The 21,641-nt window shown below is 39.4% G+C and overlaps 1 protein-coding gene across 1 annotated transcript in view; it reads right to left on the bottom strand.

The window, feature by feature from the left end:
* Positions 1–3,470: 3,470 nt before the first annotated feature.
* Positions 3,471–21,641, bottom strand: part of LOC122816467 (NADH-cytochrome b5 reductase 3-like) — a gene marked incomplete in the record, with an annotated part of 769,684 nt that continues 751,513 nt past the window's right edge. Inside the window, 1 exon segment of the mRNA XM_044089280.1 lies at positions 3,471–5,592. Coding sequence (XP_043945215.1) covers positions 5,420–5,592 — 173 coding nt within the window.

The raw sequence follows: 21,641 nt of genomic DNA, 5'->3' as shown, positions 1-21,641 counted from the left end.
AAATCGAGCACATAAGTATGGTCATGAGATGCATTCAAACAAAAAAAGACACTGCTAGTGATGGTCCTTATGGGGATTCTGTCTCCCACACTGACGTTTCCCCTTTCTGGACAACATGTAAGCTCACAAACAAAAGACAATAAGATAAGAAAACCCCAATGGGGCACTTAACTGAAAATGGCTTGGTAACCAGAGCAAACAAGGAAGTGTTGAAACTGACTAGCAAAGATGGCGTTCGGACTGGTGGAGTTCTGAGGTATGTACATCCATACGCATGTCACCTTTATGCCCTATGCAGAGTGGGGAGCACACATGTGACATATGACATCCTTTAAAATCCTAAGGTGTTGGTATACTGGTTGACACTGGGGTACCCTAGGCAGGGAATCCCTTTAGTAAAGAATACTGCAACAGTGATACAGAGGGGCATCACTGAGTACAGTCCTGAGAAGCACCCAAACAGAAGAGACACTGCTCATTATGATCTTTATGGAGAATCTGACTCCCACACCGACATGTTCCCTTTCTGGATAACATGCAAACTCACCAATATAAAAGTAGAAATCAATAAGAAGCAGCAGCGATGGGGCACTTACCTGAAACATTGCTGGGTAACCAGCACAGAAGCAGCATTCAGACCGATGATCAATGATGGCGTCTGGACTAGCAGCAAAGAAATTCTGAGGTATGCATGTCCATACATCACCATTATGTCTTATGCCTTGAACAGGGAGCATACATGTGACATAGTACATCTATAAATTCCTAATGCTTTGACATGCTGGCCAGATATTGGACTACACTTAGCAGCAAATCACTTGTATAAAGATACTGCAACAGTGATTTGGAAGGACATCTTCTATTAGAACCTTTGGTATGAAAGCGAAAGATTAACTAAGGGTTCCTTTGTCTTTAAGAAAGCATTAAAAGAGCCTGTTGCACACCAGGGCTTACACCACTGAATCTTCTAGCGGATACAATGGCCACCAACATTACAGGTTTCCTTGTCAGAAATTGGGTGCGTGGTAGCTGTTGGCTCAAAATGGGGCAAGGTTAATTTAGATCACAAGCTGAGTTTGCTCTTTTCCTGGGTAATCTAAGGTGGAGGATGCCCTTCAGAAAGTGTTGGACTGGGAGCTTTACAGCTAGCTATAGGTCTAATAGCAGACAGACCAAAATATGTGACAAATGCACTTTATGTGACATATATACACTACTCCTGAGGAAAGCTGCTTAGCCTGATACTACACAACCAAGGACAGCTACTATGCCTTCATGTCCTGGTTTCTCTTCACTTTCTAATACTTTGCTTCCTAGCCTCCTTTACGATTTTTGGCACATTCCCTTAATAAAGGTGTTCAAAACATATAAAGTCTTGCTCTTCCATGAAGTTAATCTAAGCATGGTCAGGCTTGGGTGCTTCTTTTATCCCCTGAGTTGCAACAAGAGGCCCACATGATGTAGCTACAAGACAGGTTTTTCCATTACAATTAGCAGAAGTGAGAACTACTATTGCCTGGCCAAAATTATCCTCCCTTATCTTCAGAGTCATCCTGGTCAGTAACGGTACTGGAGGAAAGGCACACAGAAACAGACTTGCTTAATTCTGCAAGAACACATCTGTTGCCCAAATTTGTCTGCATGTAGCTTCATAAAACATCCTCAGTTGTCAGTTCTAGGGGGAAGAAAAAAGTTTATTTCTGGAATGCCCCTCCCCCAACCTGAGAGTAAGGTTACAAAATGTATTCCTGTCCACCATCCACTTGTGCAGACCAGCTGCTGTCCTACTCACACTAAGTTTTCCTGAGTGGGTAGGAGGAAGTCTACAGCCACATCTGTACTGCTTGTGCTTCCTCCCAAGCCTGCATGGCTAGCTTGGAAATAGGAGAGGACAGCATGTTTCTCATGCTTGTTTATATATACTAAATGATTGCTGCTTTGTCGGTCATTATGAACAGGGCTTCTTGGCTTCCTTAACTGCTTGAAAGCCCTCATAACCTGAAAAACTATCAGCATTTTGTGTATGTTCACATGCCTTGTCTGATCTATGTGGCTGCAACACCCCTGTACTTTGAGATTCTGTGCAAGTTCCTTCCCCCCCGCCCCCCAGGCTACATCCGAGAGAGCTGTAAGGACATCCATCATTCCTGGTCACCTGTGTCAGATGCCATTACATCACTAACTACTCATCACAGATGGCAGCACTGGGATGACACAATACAGACTGGCTGGAGTGAAAGGCCAAACAGGGTCAACATTCTAAATTTGGAAATCTTGAGGAACTTGCTTATCTTTGAGAGATCCAATATGCATCTCCAGGGTTCATCTTCTCCTGGCATTAGCAATAATCTAATATGGGGGAGTAAGTGATGAGACACTGAAGTAAAAAAAAAAAAAAATTTTTTTAAAAATCAACTCGTAGAGTATTGAACGGGGTGAGAGGCATCCCAAAAATTGTGGGAATGTTGCTGTAGATGCAGCAACAGAGGCTTCTGTGCCAGACTAGCCTTTAGAAAGCATTCCTGGCTAAGGACCTGATCCTTGCTTGAGGACGTTAAGGAACAACTCTGTTGTACGCGGTTTGAAAATTTTGCAACTTTTTGCACTTAATCAGGAACTGTTGCACCTCCTTCCTTAACATCTCTGTTTTCTAAAATCCCAGGTTTTTACAGATCTTTTATGGCTATGGAGAAAGTTACACTTCTTTACCTATAGTCCTTGAATACTGTAATTATTTTTCATTTTGTTTATATGTTTTCATTTGAGACCCATGCTGAAAAAATGCAAAATAGTCACCTGCACAGTTACAGGACAGCTGGTTATAATGATCTCATAAAGCACACCACCTCACATTCATAAAAAGATCATACATTATTTTATAATACAATGGTACGTCTACTTAAGTTGATTCAGGTTACCTGCCATTTAAACTGCTTTTCTCAGCTAACCAATTAAGCCTTCTATGCATATAGGTCCTTTTCAGGGGAGCCAGCAACACTGTATGGGTTTGTCAGCTGGTTACAGTCAGAGTTTACAACAGCGGCCTTATGAATGAAATGCAGGACTAAAGGATGAAGCTGTTTGATGAACTGGCATGGAGAGATGCCAGTTCATCAGAGTGTAACAAACACACTTACCCAGGAACAAAAAGCATTTTTAACACAACACCCTCCTCCCTTCATATGTTAGTCTGCAAGGAAAAGGAAACTTGTTCTTAAAGAACAAGCAGCTAAATGGCAGGCAACTGTCAAGTCTGACACACACGCACGCACACACACACACACACACACACACACACACACACACACACACACACACACGCACGCAATGCAGACCCTCATTCTACTGTGCACCTTAGTAGAGCACTCGGTTTTAATTTTGTCCATGTAGTCTGAGCTAAGGTTGCATTTTCAGCAGATGTTAACAGTGTCAAATATTAAAAAGTGTTCAACATATAACCAATCAACCAGAAGCTTTCAAATCAATTTTATAACATGATACCTTTGCTTATTATACATAGACTTGTGTGACCAGGCAGGAATGACTGCATTTAACTTACAGAAACTCAACATTAGCTTGTTTGTCAAACTAGTAGAGGTCATACACTTTCTCTGCAAAAACCTCATCCTGTTCTACTTCACAGCCAGAGTTTCCACATTTTTTTACCATCTTCGTGTCTTAGAAGCACTTATCCAGGTTTGCTGTTACAGGTAACATGAATGCCCTTAAAAGAAAAGCCAGTTCCTGCCCTTTCTTCTCTTTGTTCTTTTTTTGTTATATAATGGATCTGCAGCTAAAGCTGATGCCTTGAAGCAGCACTAATGCCCCAGGATCACCTTGTAGGTGAACGTGCCTACAAATTTAATACTGCAGCATGTATATGACTTTTTAAGTTAGACTATATCAAAGCCTTTTCAACAGTTTACCTAGTTAATGATTAAAACACTCCACAAACCACTTTATCTACTTGCTTTATGAAAGATAGGCTGCAGCATAGTATAAAAGAAAAGATACATGCTAAGAGTAAGGTGAATGGTGACTGATAGCTGTGTCAATGTGCAACAATCTACATGGTCCTAAACATTTTAAACCATCTGAGTGGCTATGTGGTATAAGAACATGTTGCTGCTGTCTGTGCAGATGTCTGTAGTACAGCAGTAAAGGAAGCCACAAAAGAGGGAAGGTCGGCATATAAAAAAAAAATAAATAAATAAAAAAATACTGCTTACTATTAAACTGCCTTCAAAGACAGCAATCATCAAGAAGCGTCACTGTCCAGGCAGTGAAAGAAGATGATGACTGCTGGGTTGAAAAAATATGACCCCTCATCAGGACAGAAATAGAAAATGTTAAAGTGGACATAAATTAAAGTATTGCATTTATACATTTTTTTTCACACGTGTTTACATTTCTGACTTGTTTGCATTTATAAAGGATAACTATGTTGGTAAAAGATCTTCTTGTGAAGCAGCAGCCAAACATCTAGTGTTATACTTAATATAGGTTCAGGAGTTAAGCAGTTCTCCTCCACCTACTGACCCGAATATATGGCTTGCTAGTATGTCATGAGAACATTGAACAGTTACATAGCTTTAAAATGGCAGTCACTGTCACACAACATCTATATCACAAAAGAAAATGGCAGTTTGAGAACTTAAAGCTTCTTGCATTCTGGCACAAGTGTAACCAGATGTCTGTGTGTGCAGGCTTTGGTCAGAAGCTGTGGTTCTGCCGAAGGGGAGTGTGAGGTGCTAAGTGTGGAATGTGGGTTTAGTCTACACTGTTCAGTGAAAAAAGCCTTAAATGAATACAGAGATGCATATAAAAACAAATACGTAAATAATATTTCATGTAAAACAACCTTGCACATTATAATTAAATGTATGCCCAAGAAACTACACCTCTGAAGCAAAAGACAGCATACTGAAAGCAGCAGACAATACAGTGCAAAATCCACTAGCACCTTCATATGAAGTCTTGTTTCCCAACAAAGCCAGATTTGGTACAGTTCTTGGGAAAATGGTACAAAACCCAGGGCATGCTGTTAACAGCCATTAAATGAAAATGTCATGTAGCACAAATGCATCTCAGAGATAATCCCATCATCTTTGTGTAATTGCACCTTTCCTACTGGGAGTCAGCTACACATATACTTCTGGGTGCCCAGAGACAGAATATCAAAAACTCAAACTGTTAAATCAAAGAGGAACATCTGGAAACTTAGCTGGTAGGAACAGATAGTAGTGTTATGAGCAATTTGGTTCTATATCTTCTCTATGAGGATACATGTGAATCAATCAAGCAGGATTCAGACTTCCAACCCACCTACCCACCCAATAGGTTTCTACCACATCAGTTTATAACAGACTTCCAGCTTTGCTGGGAAGAACAGCTCCACTACTTGCAGGCACCGTGTGAATTAATAAGCAAACATCATATCATCTGTGTAGCCCAGCTTCTTTAAGTTTGGCTTGCAGGCGTTTTCTATCATTGGAGGAGGTCCACACATCAAGATCAATGTATCTTCATGAGGAAGAGGCATGCGTTCTTTGATCATATCTTCATTTACAAAGCCCTGGCTATACTCCCAATCTGTGCAAAAATAAAAACAAAATAAAATATAAAAAATTACATTAATTAGGTAAATTATATCATTGTGCTAGAAAATGTAAAATTCGACATGCTACATTGAGGGAGTAATCTTATCTAAACTATTTATATACAACAAAGTCAACATACATCAGTCAACATTACATCAAACGCCAACAAGCCAGCAACATTCAGTAATGACCAAGCATACCCAAATTAGCTAAAAAATCCTTTGAAATATTCTTAAAAACGCATACTTCGACGGTGCTTTCTGGCTTGCCTTACTTTTATGATTGTTCTAACAACTAGCTGCAGTTCTACAAAAGAGAAACTGTAAGAGATGAGATTAAAGCATGGTGTTAGCTACAACAAATTGTAAACTGATTAACATTATGGACTACTAGAAATCTTAATGTTCACAAAAGAAGGCATAACAGGGCACTGCCAGAGGGATCATTTAAGAAATTAAGATTTAGATTACCACCTCACAGAGTAAGGGCCCACGGTTCAGTCCTGTCCTTTTTTTTCTGGTTCTGTAATATATGTTTCGGATGTGCTACATGAATAGTAAAATGGACTTAAAACAAGAGTTTGGTAAAGAAAATCAGTAACGTATGCAGCTCCATTTAAAGCACCAACTATGGCCCAGATGACTACAGATCATCAGAGGTCAGCTAGCTGCTCAGCATCTGATGTAGCTACTATGGAGACGACAGGCATGTCCACCTGGGTTGGGAGGAAGAGGGTGGACTGGGGTTGTCCATTGTTAGAATCTCTCAGGGAAGGTAGCGTTTCAAAGGACAGGTTAGAAACATGTATGCATTAAACCACACTGGTAGCTCTCATTGTGACATGGGAGCATGCACTTGCACTGCAGAGAGCGGTGACATGGGAGTATGCACCTGCATTGCAGAAAGCGGTGTGGCCCCTGCAGTGATGCAGGTCACTCCCATCCCTGCCCAGGTGAGGGGCTAGGTCCTGGCTAAAATGCCCACACTGCAGAGATGCCAGTGAGGACAAAACAAATCTGATGGCTGGCTGCCTAGGTAACCCCCCTCCCAATTGTTATTCATATTGGGGATACCTTGTGTGGGAGAACAAATGGACAGAGTTTAACTAAACCAGACTTGATGGTTGGCAGGCAAAGGGCAAGAAAGCAACTAGAAAAAATGAGTACATGGCAACAACAGTCTGTGTACATCATTAGAGATTCTCTGCTGTGGTAATGCTAACATCAGACATTGACTGGTGGATACTGTAGCACCATACTAGAGATACTAGAGATTCCCTGCTGCAGGTATGGATTAGTGGATATAGAAGCACCATGCTAGAGATTCGCTGCTGTAGTAATGTTATAACTGAGTATGGATTAGTGGATACAGTAGCACCATGTTAAGAGAGATGCTGACATTAGGGATGCATTAGTGAATACAGTAACACCACAATGGAGATCCTCATCTGTGATCATGCTAATATCACATGCAGATTAGTGGATACAGCAGCATCTTGTTGGAGATCCCCAGCTGTGGTAATGCTAGCAACAGAGATTGATTAGTGGATACAGTAGCACCATGCTAGAGATTCCCTGTTTTGTTAATGTTAATATCACTTAAGCATTGTGCTCAGCACAGTAGTACCAGACAAAAAATTAACTTAATGCCTCCACTGGAGATCTGGAAAGCTACACTGCAACTTTCAATGAGACCTTTGAAAAAAAATCAAGTACTCGCTATACAAATAAGTGCTCATGTCTCTAGAGTTGCACATGTTACTACTGAAGTATAAACAGAAAAGTCTTCAGTACAACCTCATCTTTTTAGTCACTGCATCCATTAGATTCCAAGTCTAAAAACTGATTTTGTAAACCTTAAGGAACGCAGAAAATAAGAATGTTTATGTTTTGCAAACTATGTATGTCAGTAGGGGCTCAAACTAGACACATACGAGTAGAATCATTTTTGTTCATCATGCCGTCAGTTTCATATGATTCTAGGCAATAAAGTCAGCCTTGCCCAATTTCTGAAATATTTACAGAAATATGAAAATGACAATTTGCACAGTATGTGAACAGTTCATATTTCTTCAACTGTTCTAGCAAGATGTAATATATCATTACAGTAATATTTTATTATTTTACTTTACATTTATTTACTCTTTGTTCACTGGGTAACTGGACCGGATTACTGACCCTTTCCAGCCACAACCCAAACTCAAACAGTAATATTGCTCATCATGCCTTCAGCTAAATTACTTCACTAGTTTGTATATTATTATTTAAATATGTACAGTCAGCAGTTACTTCACTAGTTTGTATATTATTATTTAAATATGTACAGTCAGCAGTACATGTCTAAAGTTATCACAAGGTTAATCCTACAGTAATGCCTGGAGATGTCACTTGGTTTCAATGAGTTTTAACTAAGGCTGCAAAAACTCACAATATGGAAACATAAGTAAAGAATGTTAATGCTAATATGGTACATATCCAGTCAAACAAAAAATTAACTTGTATACAGAACATTATATGGATGGTCAAAGAGCCATATCTCCAACTAAGAAAAGGGGATGGGGAACAGAACTGTACAGAAGGTGGATGGAAGAACTGGGTACAACTGAATGGAAAAAGTGGCCCCACACAATGAAAAATGCATGGCTAAGGCAGCACAACACTGGATATAATAAAGATACCATGTGGCAAAAACATTCTTGCTTTGGCGTGCAGCTCTCCAAGCCAGGTAAGATCCTTTAAAATACATGCACATCACCTCACTACCTACTGTGTTAGGTACAGTAGATACTTTAAAAGGAATGACTAGCCACAACAGTGACGTACAGGAACCAAGCCCTTACTACATCTGAAGTGATACAAATTCAATTAGCTGCTAGGGTACAAGAGGATGAGGCAGGAAGGATGAGTGTCTATACCGGGGAGGTGGTGAAACTTCTGAGGAAAGAAGCTAAGTATATTCTTAAGTTTAATAACGTGGAACCCATAGGGTTAAATAAAGAATGCAATTGGAAATATGTAATTGAATTAATTAATTAACTTATTGGCAGTGGGATGGATTATTATGTTTTTTTGTATTTAAACCTGTGTTTTAGTAATGTTTTTTACTCTGTGAAGGCTTGGGAGCCGAAGCGCTAAGTGTAATAAACATATTCTTTATCAGCGTTGCTCTGTGATTGTGGCTGTTGTTGCTAGTGGTATTTTTTGTCTTTCTTACTTGGTGGTATTTCTGTTTTGTTTCAAGGGGCCATGGCCACTGACTCCTGCCATAACATTCCTCGCATTTTTAGAGAAACATCTATGGATCGTTCCCAGAAGTCTATGGAACAGTATGTCACTCAGTCACAGGAAAATAATAGACTGGGTGAAGGCACTTCCATGGGGCTGAATATTTCACAAGCCAGTGTGAGTGCAGCAGTACCAGAGGGTGTTTTGGATCGCTGTATGGGAGAATGCAATCAGCGGTGCGCAGATCCATTTGGTAAAGTGGGTACCTCTAATGTAGTTTATTTGCAGAAGCCTGCAATTTGAGAGATCAACTTGAGCGTTTGTTGTGTAAAGAAACTAGTACCCACTTTTGTATTTGCAACAATATTTAGACCTTAATATAACTCCAAGAGGTTTAAGGGCTTCTAAACCTCCTACCACACCATTTGATGCAAACGGTCCTGAGGATATGGCCTTCCGTAAAAGGTGGACTGAGGCTTCACATCGATTTTCTATTGAATGGATTCAAATCCTAATAGAACGACACCACCTTAAAAAAGGGTCAGCTGAAGGAAGATATCCTCAGGGTGAGTGAAATATTGCAGCCACTTGTTTCTTTGACTAAGTTAGATGATATGCTCAAAAACATTAATGTAGTGCTTAAAGATCTTGAGGAGGGGCTTGTAGAACGCAAAACGTTCAAAATTAATCGGGACATGAAAGCTTATAAACTGGACCAAGCTTTTTTGGTCAAATATCATGGTAAAAGGTCTGTATCTAAGAACGGACAGAACCGAAGCCATAATAATACTTCTGCCTCCTCCTCTTCTGTGTCTTTTGCAGCTTTGGAAGCTGTAGAACAACAGGGCACAGATAATAGAGAACAGGAAACTTTTCCGACCTTACCAGAAGCCGGGAATTCTACAGATTTCAACCGCAAATTTCGGAACGATTACCAACAGGCTAATTCCAAGCCTAACACCAATTTCAATGGTGAGCAGGGCTGAGGAGATTGGGGACCACAAAGAAACGCTGGAGGTAACTACAAAGGACATTTTAATAAACGGAAACGTTGGAACTGAATTTTATAACACTTTTGTGTTGAATTTGTCTGATTGCTATGTTTCTGAAGTAGTTTCATAGTTTAGTACTAGGCTATCTGCCCTGGGGCATTTGTAAGCCTAGCCATAGTGATGTGGCTTTCGCCACCCCATGAAATGGTACAAAAATGCACAGAATAGATTTAGAATACTGTGCCTCTGTCTAGTAGTGACACAATGAAGGTCCCCTTATATAATAGAATTAGTTTACTGTGCCCCTGTCTAGTAGTGACACAGATGTGACCCCTGGGGTAAACTTACCATCTCCCATTCACTCATCAAGATTTCTCTTGAAGAGAGTCAGTGAGGGGCTCTGCCTAACATGAACTGGGATCTTGTTCCAAAGCATGGGAAGCCTCTGGGTTATGAATCTATCCCTCCAGTAATGTCTGTTTTAGAGTTAGGTTTTAAATTAATTCCCACTGCTTTGCCTCGATTACATATTTTGAAAGGGGAGATTTTTGCATTTGGGAGAAAATTACATCGGAGAGATTTTTTTGCTAAAAATAATGTTGTATATGTAGGTAATGTGAACCATGATATTTCTGGTGATGATTATTTTCACTCATGTGTATCTATATTGAGTGAATCTGATGAATGTGTGAGTAATGATTACACTAATTTTGATACCAGCAGTATCCAAAGTCTTTTTATTCCCCCTTACACTAACAATTGCATTCAAACTTACATTTCAACTGTTATTTTTGAAGTGGAAAAAGAATACAAGAATTGTATGCGTAATAAATCTAGTGTATGTTATAATTTAGATAAACGACAATGGTTAGATTTTTGTGAATTTTGTGGTAAAGCCTTCAGATAAGGATAACCAAATAGTTACCTTAAATTTTAAACAATATTTGGATATATGCTACATGCATTTAAATGAACTAGTTTATAAAAGATGTGATATTTCTTGCTACTTTCAAGCCACTGAGGAGTATATTTTATTGCTGAATAAAGGTCATCGTTTAGGTTTTTCATTTAATGACATCACTAAAAAATTTGGTGTTGAAAATACAAAAATTGCTGTATTTTATTGCTTACCGAAAACCCATAAGGGTTTAGATAACCTTGTTGGGAGGCCTATTGTCTCTGCAGAGAAATATTTTTTGAAATGTATTGGTGTTTTTTTTTTTTGCATGAATATTTGAAAAAGTATGTTCTTAGTATTCCTTCATACATAAAGGATAGTTCAGATTTTTTGGATAAAATAAAGGGCTTTCAATGGAAGGATTCCATGTTTTGGTTATGCATAGATGTGAAAAGCCTTTATACAAATATTCGGCATGATGTGGGCATCCAGGCTCTTTTTTATTTTTTTGGGCGATTCCCCTATGTCCCATTTTGTTATAGATCTAGTATCTTTTTGCTTAAAAAATATTTTTTTTGTTTTTAATGGGGAGGTTTTTCACCAACTGCAGGGTACGGCTATGGGGGCAGCTTTTGCTCCCATGTATGCCAGTCTTACCATGGCCAAGTTTGAGCATGATTATATATATCCCATGGCCAAGTTTGAGCATGATTATATATATCCCCACACTTTCTATAGGTCTCATGTTTTGCTTTATTTGAGATTTATAGATTTAATATTTTTTGTGTGATGGTTCTCATAAGGATGCTTTAAAATTTGTTGAAAACCTGCAGGTTAATAAGATGGGCCTCGAGTTTGATGGCATACAGCTGGGAACTGAGGTAAACTTCCTGGATACTAAACTCGATAAGTTAGAGACTGGGTTACATAGGAAGTTTGAAGTGAGGAATCTGTTCTTATATGGCAATAGCTGTCATCCCCTCCCATCTTATGACAGTATTGCCTTATAATGAATTCCTTAGAATTCATAAACTCTTGTAGTAGTGATGATGTTTTTCACCGGGAAATTTTAGAAACTGAAAAGATGTTTACTGATAGGGGATATGATGTAGATATAGTGTCAGAAGCCAAAAATAAAGTGATGTTACTTAGATGGCCTAAGAATGTGAATTACTTTGAAAGATGCAAGAATAATAATACTAGTCATCAGACGTCCTTTAAAAATGAAAATGTTGTAAATGGAAATGTTGTTAATCTGAGGCATGAAATTCATGAAAATGTTTATTTTGTCACAACTTATAACATTATTAGCTGTAGAGTTGCAGATATTATTAAACAATTTTGGCCCATGATGTTTAGGGACAGAGATTTAAGCTTGCTTCTGCCTAAACAGGTTATAGCCTCTTATAAAAGGGCTAGAAATTTAAAGGATATGGTAGTACATAACTATTTTGAGTTACCCAGTGTTAAATAGAGAAGTGAATTCTATTGTTGGTATGGTTTCTTGCAAAAAATGTTCTATATGTATACATAGCTAGTTCCTTCATCAAAATTAATGGATGTCCTTTTACTGTTAAAAGAAATTTTGATCGTAACACCATAGGTGTTATTTATGCTTTAAAATGTGGATGCAATAAGCTTTATATTGGAGAAACAAGTAGAAGTTTCAAAGTAAGTTTTCAAGAACACGTTAGGGACATTAGAAATGTGGAAGTGGAGAGAGAGACCTTTATGCAATCACTTTTCTGAATTTCACAAAACTAACCCTGAAGGAATTTTAGGTTGTATCTTGGAAAAGGTGAAAATATTGATGGGTGAAAATGTAAGTTTAAAGGATAAACTTCTGAGGGAAGAAACTATGTATATTCTTAAGTTTAATACCTTGGAACCCATAGGGTTAAATAAAGAATGCAATTGGAAATATGTAATTTGATTATTTATTTAATTAATAGCAATGGGATGGATTATTATGGTTTTTTTGTATTTAAACCTGTGTTTTAGTAATGTGTTTTACTTTGTGAAGGCTTGGGAGCCGAAGTGCTAAGTGTAATAAACATTCTTTATCAGCGTTGCTCTGTGATTGTGGCGGTTGTCGCTAGTGGTATTTTTTGTCTTTCTTACTTGGTGGTATTTGTGTAATCCTACAGTAATGCCTGGAGATGTCACTTGGTTTCGTTGAGTTTTAACTAAGGCTGCACAAACTCACAATATGGAAACATAAGTAAAGAATGTTAATGCTAATATGGTACATATTCAGTCAAACAAAAGAAATGAACTTGTATACAGAACATTACATGGATGATCAAAGAGCCATAACTCCAACTAAGAAAAGGGGGTGGGGAACAGAACTGTACAGAAGGAGGATGGAAGAACTGGGTACAACTGAATGGAAAAAGTGGCACCACACAATGAAAAATGCATGGCTAAGGCAGCACAACAATGGATATAATAAAGACATCAAGTGGCAAATACATTCTTACTTTGGCATGCAGCTCTCCAAGCCAGGTAAGATCCTTTAAAATACATGCACATCACCTCACTACCTACTGTGTTAAGTACAGTAGATACTTTAAAAGGAATGACTAGCCACAACAATGGCATACAGGAACCAAGCCCTTATTACATCTGAAGTGACACAAATTCAATTAGCTGCTAGGGTACTAGAGGACGAAGCAGGAAGGATGAGTGTCTATACTGGGGAGGTGGGTGAACCTTACCAGCAGGCATGAATAATGCACTCTGGTGGAGACCAATGCATGCTTCCTGACTGTAAGACAAGTTACAATGACAGCAGGGGGGGGGGGATAAGTGAGCTGACATGGGCAGTGATGTCTGTGCCATGTTCACTCCAACCTTAAAAATACCAGTCTCTGCATATGACTATCACTTCTCAACTAGAAACAGTGTCTCCTTAAGATAGGTATTTAAAGTTCTGTAGTCACTACTATTTCAAAAAGAAAGTATATATACATTTTTTTCTACACAAAAAATGGTGTCCCATGGAGTAGCAGAGCTCTTAAAAGGAAGTCTCAGCAAAAATGTTCCCCCCATAAGCTTTGCAGACTTTCTGAGATGCTAAAAGATGGGAGTTAAAATACTGCTGAAAATATAAAAGGTTGATAAAAATGTACTCCGTGTGGAAAACCTAGAACCCTGTTAAAAATGTCCACTAGAAACTGCAGAATACCAGGCCTGGTGCCGAGAAAGGATTTATTCATTGGTTAGTGGCCCACACACTGAAAATCTATCCACTTCCCTTTACATACCTTTCAAAAGTTTCTGGGCTGTCAGTAGGATTTGGATAACCTGAGAGGTTAAGATGACTCCTTGGCCATCAATAGAATTGGAGAAACCATGTGGTTAACCTGAGTGATAAAAGACTCAGGAGAATCTTGCAGGAAGGATAAGACAGCAGACTTGAATAAGGCTCTAGGCTTATCTATCAGGCGACACCACAGAAGGGGAAACCACACTTGAGGACAAAAGAGGGCTACGAAAATTACTTTGGCCTTGCAAACTTTAGCTTTCTGTAAAAAATATCACAATTAGCAGGAATGGCATAAAGTAGTCCCAGAGGCAACTAGTGGACTAGAGCTTCCGGGGTTGTCTGAACCTGTGGAGGAATAAGGGAAAAGGTGCTGCATTTGCTGTTGCTGGGGGCTGCAACAGGTAACAGCAAGGATTCTCCTACAGACAGAAATCCATCTATACTGTTATTGGACTTGGGTCCCACTTGTGTACATCACAAGGCATCTGCAGAATCTGTTTGCTAATGAGCCAACTTGATCAGGGATAGAAAAAGCAATGCGAATTATTCAAAAATTCTCACATTCTCATTGCCTCTTGACAAAAGGGTAGGATCTGGCTCCCCTCATCTGCTGATGTACCACAACAGTAACATATTGTCTGAGATTACTGAGACTGCATTCTGGGCAAGCCAGACCTGAAAATCCTGTCACACCAGAACAGTCTGCATCTCAAGGACATTTATTTGTATAAAGACCCCCAGTTAAGTCCAAGTCTCATGGGTTATCTACCCCAAACAATGCTCCCCACCACTCCAGGGTATGCATTGCCATGCTGATTGTGACTGCAGGTAGGGAGAGGGGGAAAGGATATCCCTTGCTAAGACTAGGTGAATTCAGTTATCACTGAATGAACCAATGTCTGTGGCTTGCTTTGGAAATGTGGATTATATAATACATGCACGGTCCACTGCAATGCTCTCCTGTGAAACCTTGTGAACAGCATGGAATGAATGTCTGCTGCCATGAAACCCAGTACTTTTAGAATCAGGGATGCTTGCAGACAGGGATTTTGCTCCTCAGATGGCTCTCTTTTGGTGGCAGCCACCACCAGAGTTCTGCAAGAGGTACCTTACTCTGGTAAGGTCCATCAATGGGAGGCTGAATGATCTTTTCAGTTTCCTACGAAAAGTCTTAGCCATACCTTGCTCTCCTCGTGCTCTGTTCACAATCAAATTAATTTTGCAGCTGGTGGGAGGGCATACCCAAGGCATAGACAAGGTGCACTGAAAATCCTCCTGCAAGACCTCCTTCTCCAGGAGGTGTGGTCTTTGGGCCAGGATTCCCATCTCATCAATTCCAGGATATGTCTAAACTTGGGGTTCCCCAGAGGATATTAAGGAAAGCCCCTCCTCCATCAAGATCTGTGTTTGGGATAAGAGGACTCTGGTTGAGGGGTTCCTCCTCTTTCTCAGAATAACCTAGCTGGGTGAACTGCTTACAAAATATTATTGTTTATTATAGAGTTCAGTGTTTTTTTCAAGCCTGTTTTTCCCTGTGCCTATATAGAGTTTTAATTTGATGAATTATTATTAATTATTAAAAAGTGTTTAACGACTGGTTTTAATTTGGTTTTTTTTTTGCCTATAAATAGATAGATGTACTATAGATGTTTATTTGTGTACTTCTGGATGAAGTGTGGGGTGACCACGCCAACATTAAACTGTTTGTGTCTATATTTTGTTTTTGTTTCTATATTTTTTAAGAAGACTGTGTCATAGATTTGAACTGTTATATTTTGTGGGATTTTGTCATATTTTTTGTTGTTCAACTCATAGTTTGGTTGGGGTACCTGTACCCTCTTTCTCAGAATGGAAGATATGGAACTGCCCATGTATTAAGAGGATCCATTCCAAGACGGATGAGGTCTGAAGAGACTTTTCAGAAAATAAGAGTCTTGATGGGACAAGGCTGAAAGACCAAGGTTTGAGACCAAGAGATATCACACAGATCGCAGTGGTGCCAAACTAATTGATTCAACTAATCTCAATGGCATAGCAAAAGAAAATCTACATTCACACTACCAAGACAATTCCTGCTCTGAAGAGACATTGCTAGATCTCCTCCTTCGGGTTGGCTTAAGAGACCTCAGCAGGTAACACTTTTCAGTTTCCAGAAAAAGACAAATTTACTATCTATGGTGAAGGAAACATGTCTGCATCTTTCTGCCAGGCTCTCTCTAGCCTTCATTTTCCTTCTCTTTTTTTTCCCCTCAGTTTAATCAGCTTGGTTTTGCACGCCTGCAAAGTGCAAAAGACAAAATTTCTATTAATGTCACATTTACAATGGTATATTCAGCTGATCCACCCCCCAACCGCCTGTACACCTTTTAAAGGTTATGACTAAAGCATCTATTTTAGAATTGCTGAGCTCAGTTTTATCCAATCGTTAGGATGTCTGGAATGCCTCTTCTTTTGGGAAGCTCCTAGAATTACAGTTTGTATCCATTCTTTAAAATTGTTAGCACACACAGAACTTGGGTGATGCCTTCCCAGTTTCTAACAAAATAGTTTAGTCTTCCTCCCTCTTTTTCTTGGGGGGGGGGGTAGTTTGCAGTAGGCTTGAAGGGGTAGCAGAGAGGACAGCCAGGCTGAGCTCCTGGTGATCCCTCTGGGAGTCATGGTCTTAATGACCTCTGGACTGCTTTGGTTTTGCTTACCATCTTCTCTTGTATTTGTCCTTCTCTTTGCCAGGTCAGGCACTTTCCTAACTTGAGTATAAGGGCTACGTCTTTGTTGGGTGATTCCAGCTGAACACAGAAGCTTGAGCCTAAAGAAAGCGATTTCTCAAACTGCACAGTCCTACCCTTTGCCTCCAGATTCTTGAGAACTCCTTAAATAGCAAAGAGCAGACCCTTATCCAACAGTGCATTAAGAAGGCCCATCTCAACAATGGTTGGGGTACTGTCTTCAACCAGGCATATCCCCAGGTAACAGACCCGGTAGCTGCTGCATCCACTACATCACAGTCACATTTTCTGAAGTGACTGGCAACCTTAGAAGAGAGGTCACAAATTCAGGCATCTCCTACTTCAGTCTTGTCTTGTATACACTCTGCATTGGCTCTCATATTGTCTAACTGGAATTGTTGGTAGGAAAGTATGTGGGACTGGCAGTTCAAGACACAGCAGAAGTGTACACTTTCCCCCCAAATCTACTGAGTATTCTTTTCCATCTGTCATTGTGAATATGGTTCATGAACGGATCCAAAGGTCCTCCCCTTGCTGGAATTTAGGAACATCACGGCTGGGAAAGAGACTTGAGGAACTTGTGGAAATCCTTTATCCTGTAAATCTTATAAAGTTTTCTAGTAGCAGGGCAAAGGAATCTGGCTCCAAGAATCATCATCGCCCTTTTTTCTTGATGTGGCACCCAGATTCCATGAACTGTTGCCATCTCTCTTGACTCAGTGCCATTTTCCTAACTTCTTCTCTAGCCATACCCTACCGTCACAGGTCTTCCCCCACACAACTTCATCTACCTCGCCCTGTTGCACCTCATTTTCCTCCTGCCCTCTTCCTGCCTGTCCAAATCTTTACCAAACTGTCTTCTGTTTGTTTGCACATGCCTTAACCAATGCAATCTGTTCTCTTTGAACTCTGCAATTGGAACTACTTTCGCTGCTGCTCTAATGTCCACATTTTTCCATCTGTATAATAGTGTGCACAACACTACCCATGTCAGGCACTTCATCTCCATGACCCTAGGTTTCTCAACTGCTCTGCCCTCACTGCTCAGGTTTCTATACCATGCACTGGTACTGGCTGCACCTGTTTTGTACACCTTACTTTTCAACTTCTTTGACATTCTTCTATCACATACTACCCCTGACACACTGTGCCAGTTGGCTGCAGCCCCTCCTCATTCAGGCTTCTCTTCTCCTCACCCCTCCAGCCTACAAACTTAAAGCTGTTAATCTGTTCCACTATTTTCCCTTCTATCTTAATTTTCAGCTTCTTCTGACTTCCCCCATTTCCTGTTATTACAGTCTTATCTGTACTGGGTTTCATCCCATGTGCCTTCAGTTTTGTATTCCATTTTTCCACCTTTGCTGAAGTAGTTATTCAAAGTCTGCCTGTAATGCCAAATTATCTGTATACAGCAGCTTTGCTAATATGTCCCCTCTGACATGTTTGCTAATGTAGTCCATCATCAGGATGGACAGCAGTGGGCTCACAGCTGAACCCTGAAGTACATCCACTCCTACTGGGAACCACTCAATTTGAATCCTGTACTTGTCACTGGGTCCTTGAACAAAGCCTGCACTAATTCTACCAATGTTTCTGGGACTTCGAACTATCATAGGACTGTCCAAAACCAGCTTTCTAGGCATCTTGTCATCTACTTTCTCCAAGTCTAGGACTGTTCAAGTTGGACTCCTTCCTCATCTCTAGCTTCTTCTCAACTATATGTCTTTCTGCAAACATTGAGTTGGTTGTGCTGCATCCTGATCTGAATCAGAATTGCTCAGCTTGCACTGTATTACAATCACTCTAAATTAACCTTAACACGATAAGCATTTGCATTCCATGAGTATTTACATCAAAATAAAATTACAGAATATATTTAAAACACAAAGTTTAAATGAATGAAACTTTTGTCCTTGGTTTCTTCAATAGTTTTACAATTTAACAGGTCAGTCTACACTGGACACCTGGTCTTCCCTTTGGGATACTTCTTACAGTACTAGCCTTACCTTGTTACAAGACTTCAGATGTCTCTGTAACCAGACTGCCACAGTTCTTACACTTTTCTATATTCCTGCAACAGGACTAAATGCTCTAGCAAGAGTAGGACAAACAGGAAGGCTGCCCTGGGCAACAGCTGTTAATGGGTGCAAGCGACCAGCCACTGTGAAGTGCACTGAATTCATTTCCAGAAAGAATTTAAGTCAATGTGATCAAAGATGCTTAAATGAAAGGCAGTGTACATAACTGCAACAAGGAGCTACTATGTACAGGTGCTTTTTACAGATTAGGAAAGCTATAAGGCTGAGCTACATGTTGTGATAAAAGGTACTGAGTGACAGTAAGCATAACAAGTAGTTACAATACACAGGTATTTGCTACAATATATCTAAATTTCAGTTCCATCTAAACCCCCCGCCCCACGGTCTAGCCCTTCTACGAACACAAGCCTTTGTTGTCTACCCTGTACTGAGTGAGGAGGTCCAGTTGTACAGGCAGTATAAAAGGATTCACAATGGATGCCTGAAATGAGAAGAGAGAACCAATGCTGCTTGGGACAAAAAGGTGTTATTAGAAGCATCCCTGGCCCCTCCTCCATTGCCTTCTGAACCATCCTAGGATGGAATAGGCTCTGAGAATTCATATACAAGAAAAAAGACCCATTCACTGGAAACAAAGGCGTATCCGTCTAAGAACATTTGCATGGTACTCTGGAGAAGAACTTTGTCAACTGCTTGTTGCTGTCAGAAGCAAACAGGTCTATATTTGTATATTAAAATCAGGAAAGCATCCCTCTAACATCTAATGCCAGACCTGAAGCTGATTTGCTTAGCTGGTCCATCACATAGTTCATTCTGATGTGGTACAGTCTTTAGGATCACTTAAAGACACCAAGCAGTCACAGGCACCACAAGTAACAGGAATGTCTTAACCACCCCTCCCCCGCTTACAATCAAATTACAGACATGTCTGCTGTCACCTGTTTTTGAGCTTTGCAGCTATAAGTGCCTGCATGAGGGCCAAAATGGCAAAAATATGAAACACCACCACATCTTAAAAACTTTGGAATGCTCCACAACCGTACTACTACGCTATAACAACATTCAGAACAGTAAACACAACTCAAAATTCTGGTCAACCATTAAAGAAATCTTACATCCCAGCAAAAATTAAACCGTAACCCCTTTTGCAATAACTAACTCACCACTTGAAACTGCAACAGAATTCAACTCTCATTTTATGGACAGTATAGTGTCCCTCACTAAGGATTTTTCAGCACCTAATCCCAAGCCTGCCCAACAGCCACATATCACCACATCCACTTTCAACTTCAAACCTATGCCTACATCCTTTATAAAACTACTCAAACTCGAGAGGATGACCTTCCAAAAGAATACGTTAAAATAGTTGCCAGTATTCTTGCCTGTCCTGTCTCAATCCTTATAAATTGGTTAATCCAGGAATCTCACGTTCCCTCTCTGGAAAAAAAAATACATATTATTACTCTATACAAAGGTGAAAATACAACAGATATCAGTTACTATAGACCTTTAGCAATCTTATCCTCCTTCTCCAAAGCATTTGAAAAACTGTATTCAAAACCAAGTACCTGCTGGAGGAAAATCTCCTATCCCCCACACAACATGGCATCAGTCTCTCCCACAGTACTAAGACTGAACTTGTACCCCTTTATAGATCATCATACAGCATTGGTTGTATTATTGAGAGAGAGAGAGAGAGAGGATTTTAAATTTAATTTTTTCATGAGAGAGGAATGTGGAAAAAGTAGCATTTTTTTTGTTTTGTTTTTGTTTTTTTGGTTGAGCATGTGGAGTTACTAAGCCATGTTTCAGTTGCTGAAGCCTGGGACTCCTTACTAATATCTATCAGGTCGATACCTTCCCTTCAGTCCTTTAAAACTTCTTAGCCAAAATATGGCTATATTCTTTCTCAACCCTAGGATAAACTATATCCATAAATATGAACAAGTACCTGTTAATACCTTACACCTCCTCACTCCCACTTCTTTACTTATTTTCTAACTTCAGTCAATTTCTCTCCCCTGACTCTCTAAATATCCCATAACTATTTTTTTTCTCTCACCTCACATTGCAATTCCTGTTCATATTAAACTAACTCACCTTTAATTTCCACACACTGGCTAACATTTCTCTAAATATTAAATCATTGTCATACAAGTTGTATCTATGTTTAACCAATGTTGTCAAATTATGTCTAATTTGGGGGCGTGGCCAAGGATGAACACAGGATAGCAGCAGATTTCTTCAGCTCCACCAATTTCATTATACTGACAGGAATTAATTACTTAAAAAATTAATTTTTGAAGTAATTTTCTTTCTAAATATATTTGTTTTATATAGTTCTTGAACTATATCTAAAAAAGAAAGGAAATTTTAACAATATTCCTGTCAGAAATCACATTGGAAATTTTCCTGTCAGTTTATCAGTCTGAAATGAGTTCCAGTAAGACAAATTCTCAAGACTCCAGCATCAAGAAAGAACTTCAGTCTCTGATAACTATAATCCAGCAACTTACTGCTAAGATGGATAAAATGGATACTAAAATTTATACCTTCATAGAAAAAACTACAAAACAAATAGACTTGTTACATATAGACCTGCAACAACAGAAGATCCAGATGACAGGCATAGAAGAAGCTGTGAATGACATGGAAAATAGAATCCAAGAAGAGGAAATCAACATTGAGTTTCTGCTGAAACAAAATACACATTTACAAACAAAGCTGGATGACATGGAAAATAGATCTAGGCGCAATAACATTAGGATTTTTGGACTGCCAGAAAATATTGAAGGTAACAATATTACTTCTTTTTTAACAACATGGCTCCCTAAAACTTTAGACTTACCAGAAGCATTCTCTTTTGGTATCGAAGAGCACATAGATCTATAGCT

Source organism: Protopterus annectens, chromosome 12.part0, assembly GCF_019279795.1.
Source record: "Protopterus annectens isolate FY-2018-M chromosome 12.part0, PAN1.0, whole genome shotgun sequence".
Taxonomy (NCBI): domain Eukaryota; kingdom Metazoa; phylum Chordata; order Ceratodontiformes; family Protopteridae; genus Protopterus; species Protopterus annectens.
Note: the sequence above shows the minus strand (reverse complement) of the source record. Positions and strands in the feature narration are given on the sequence as shown.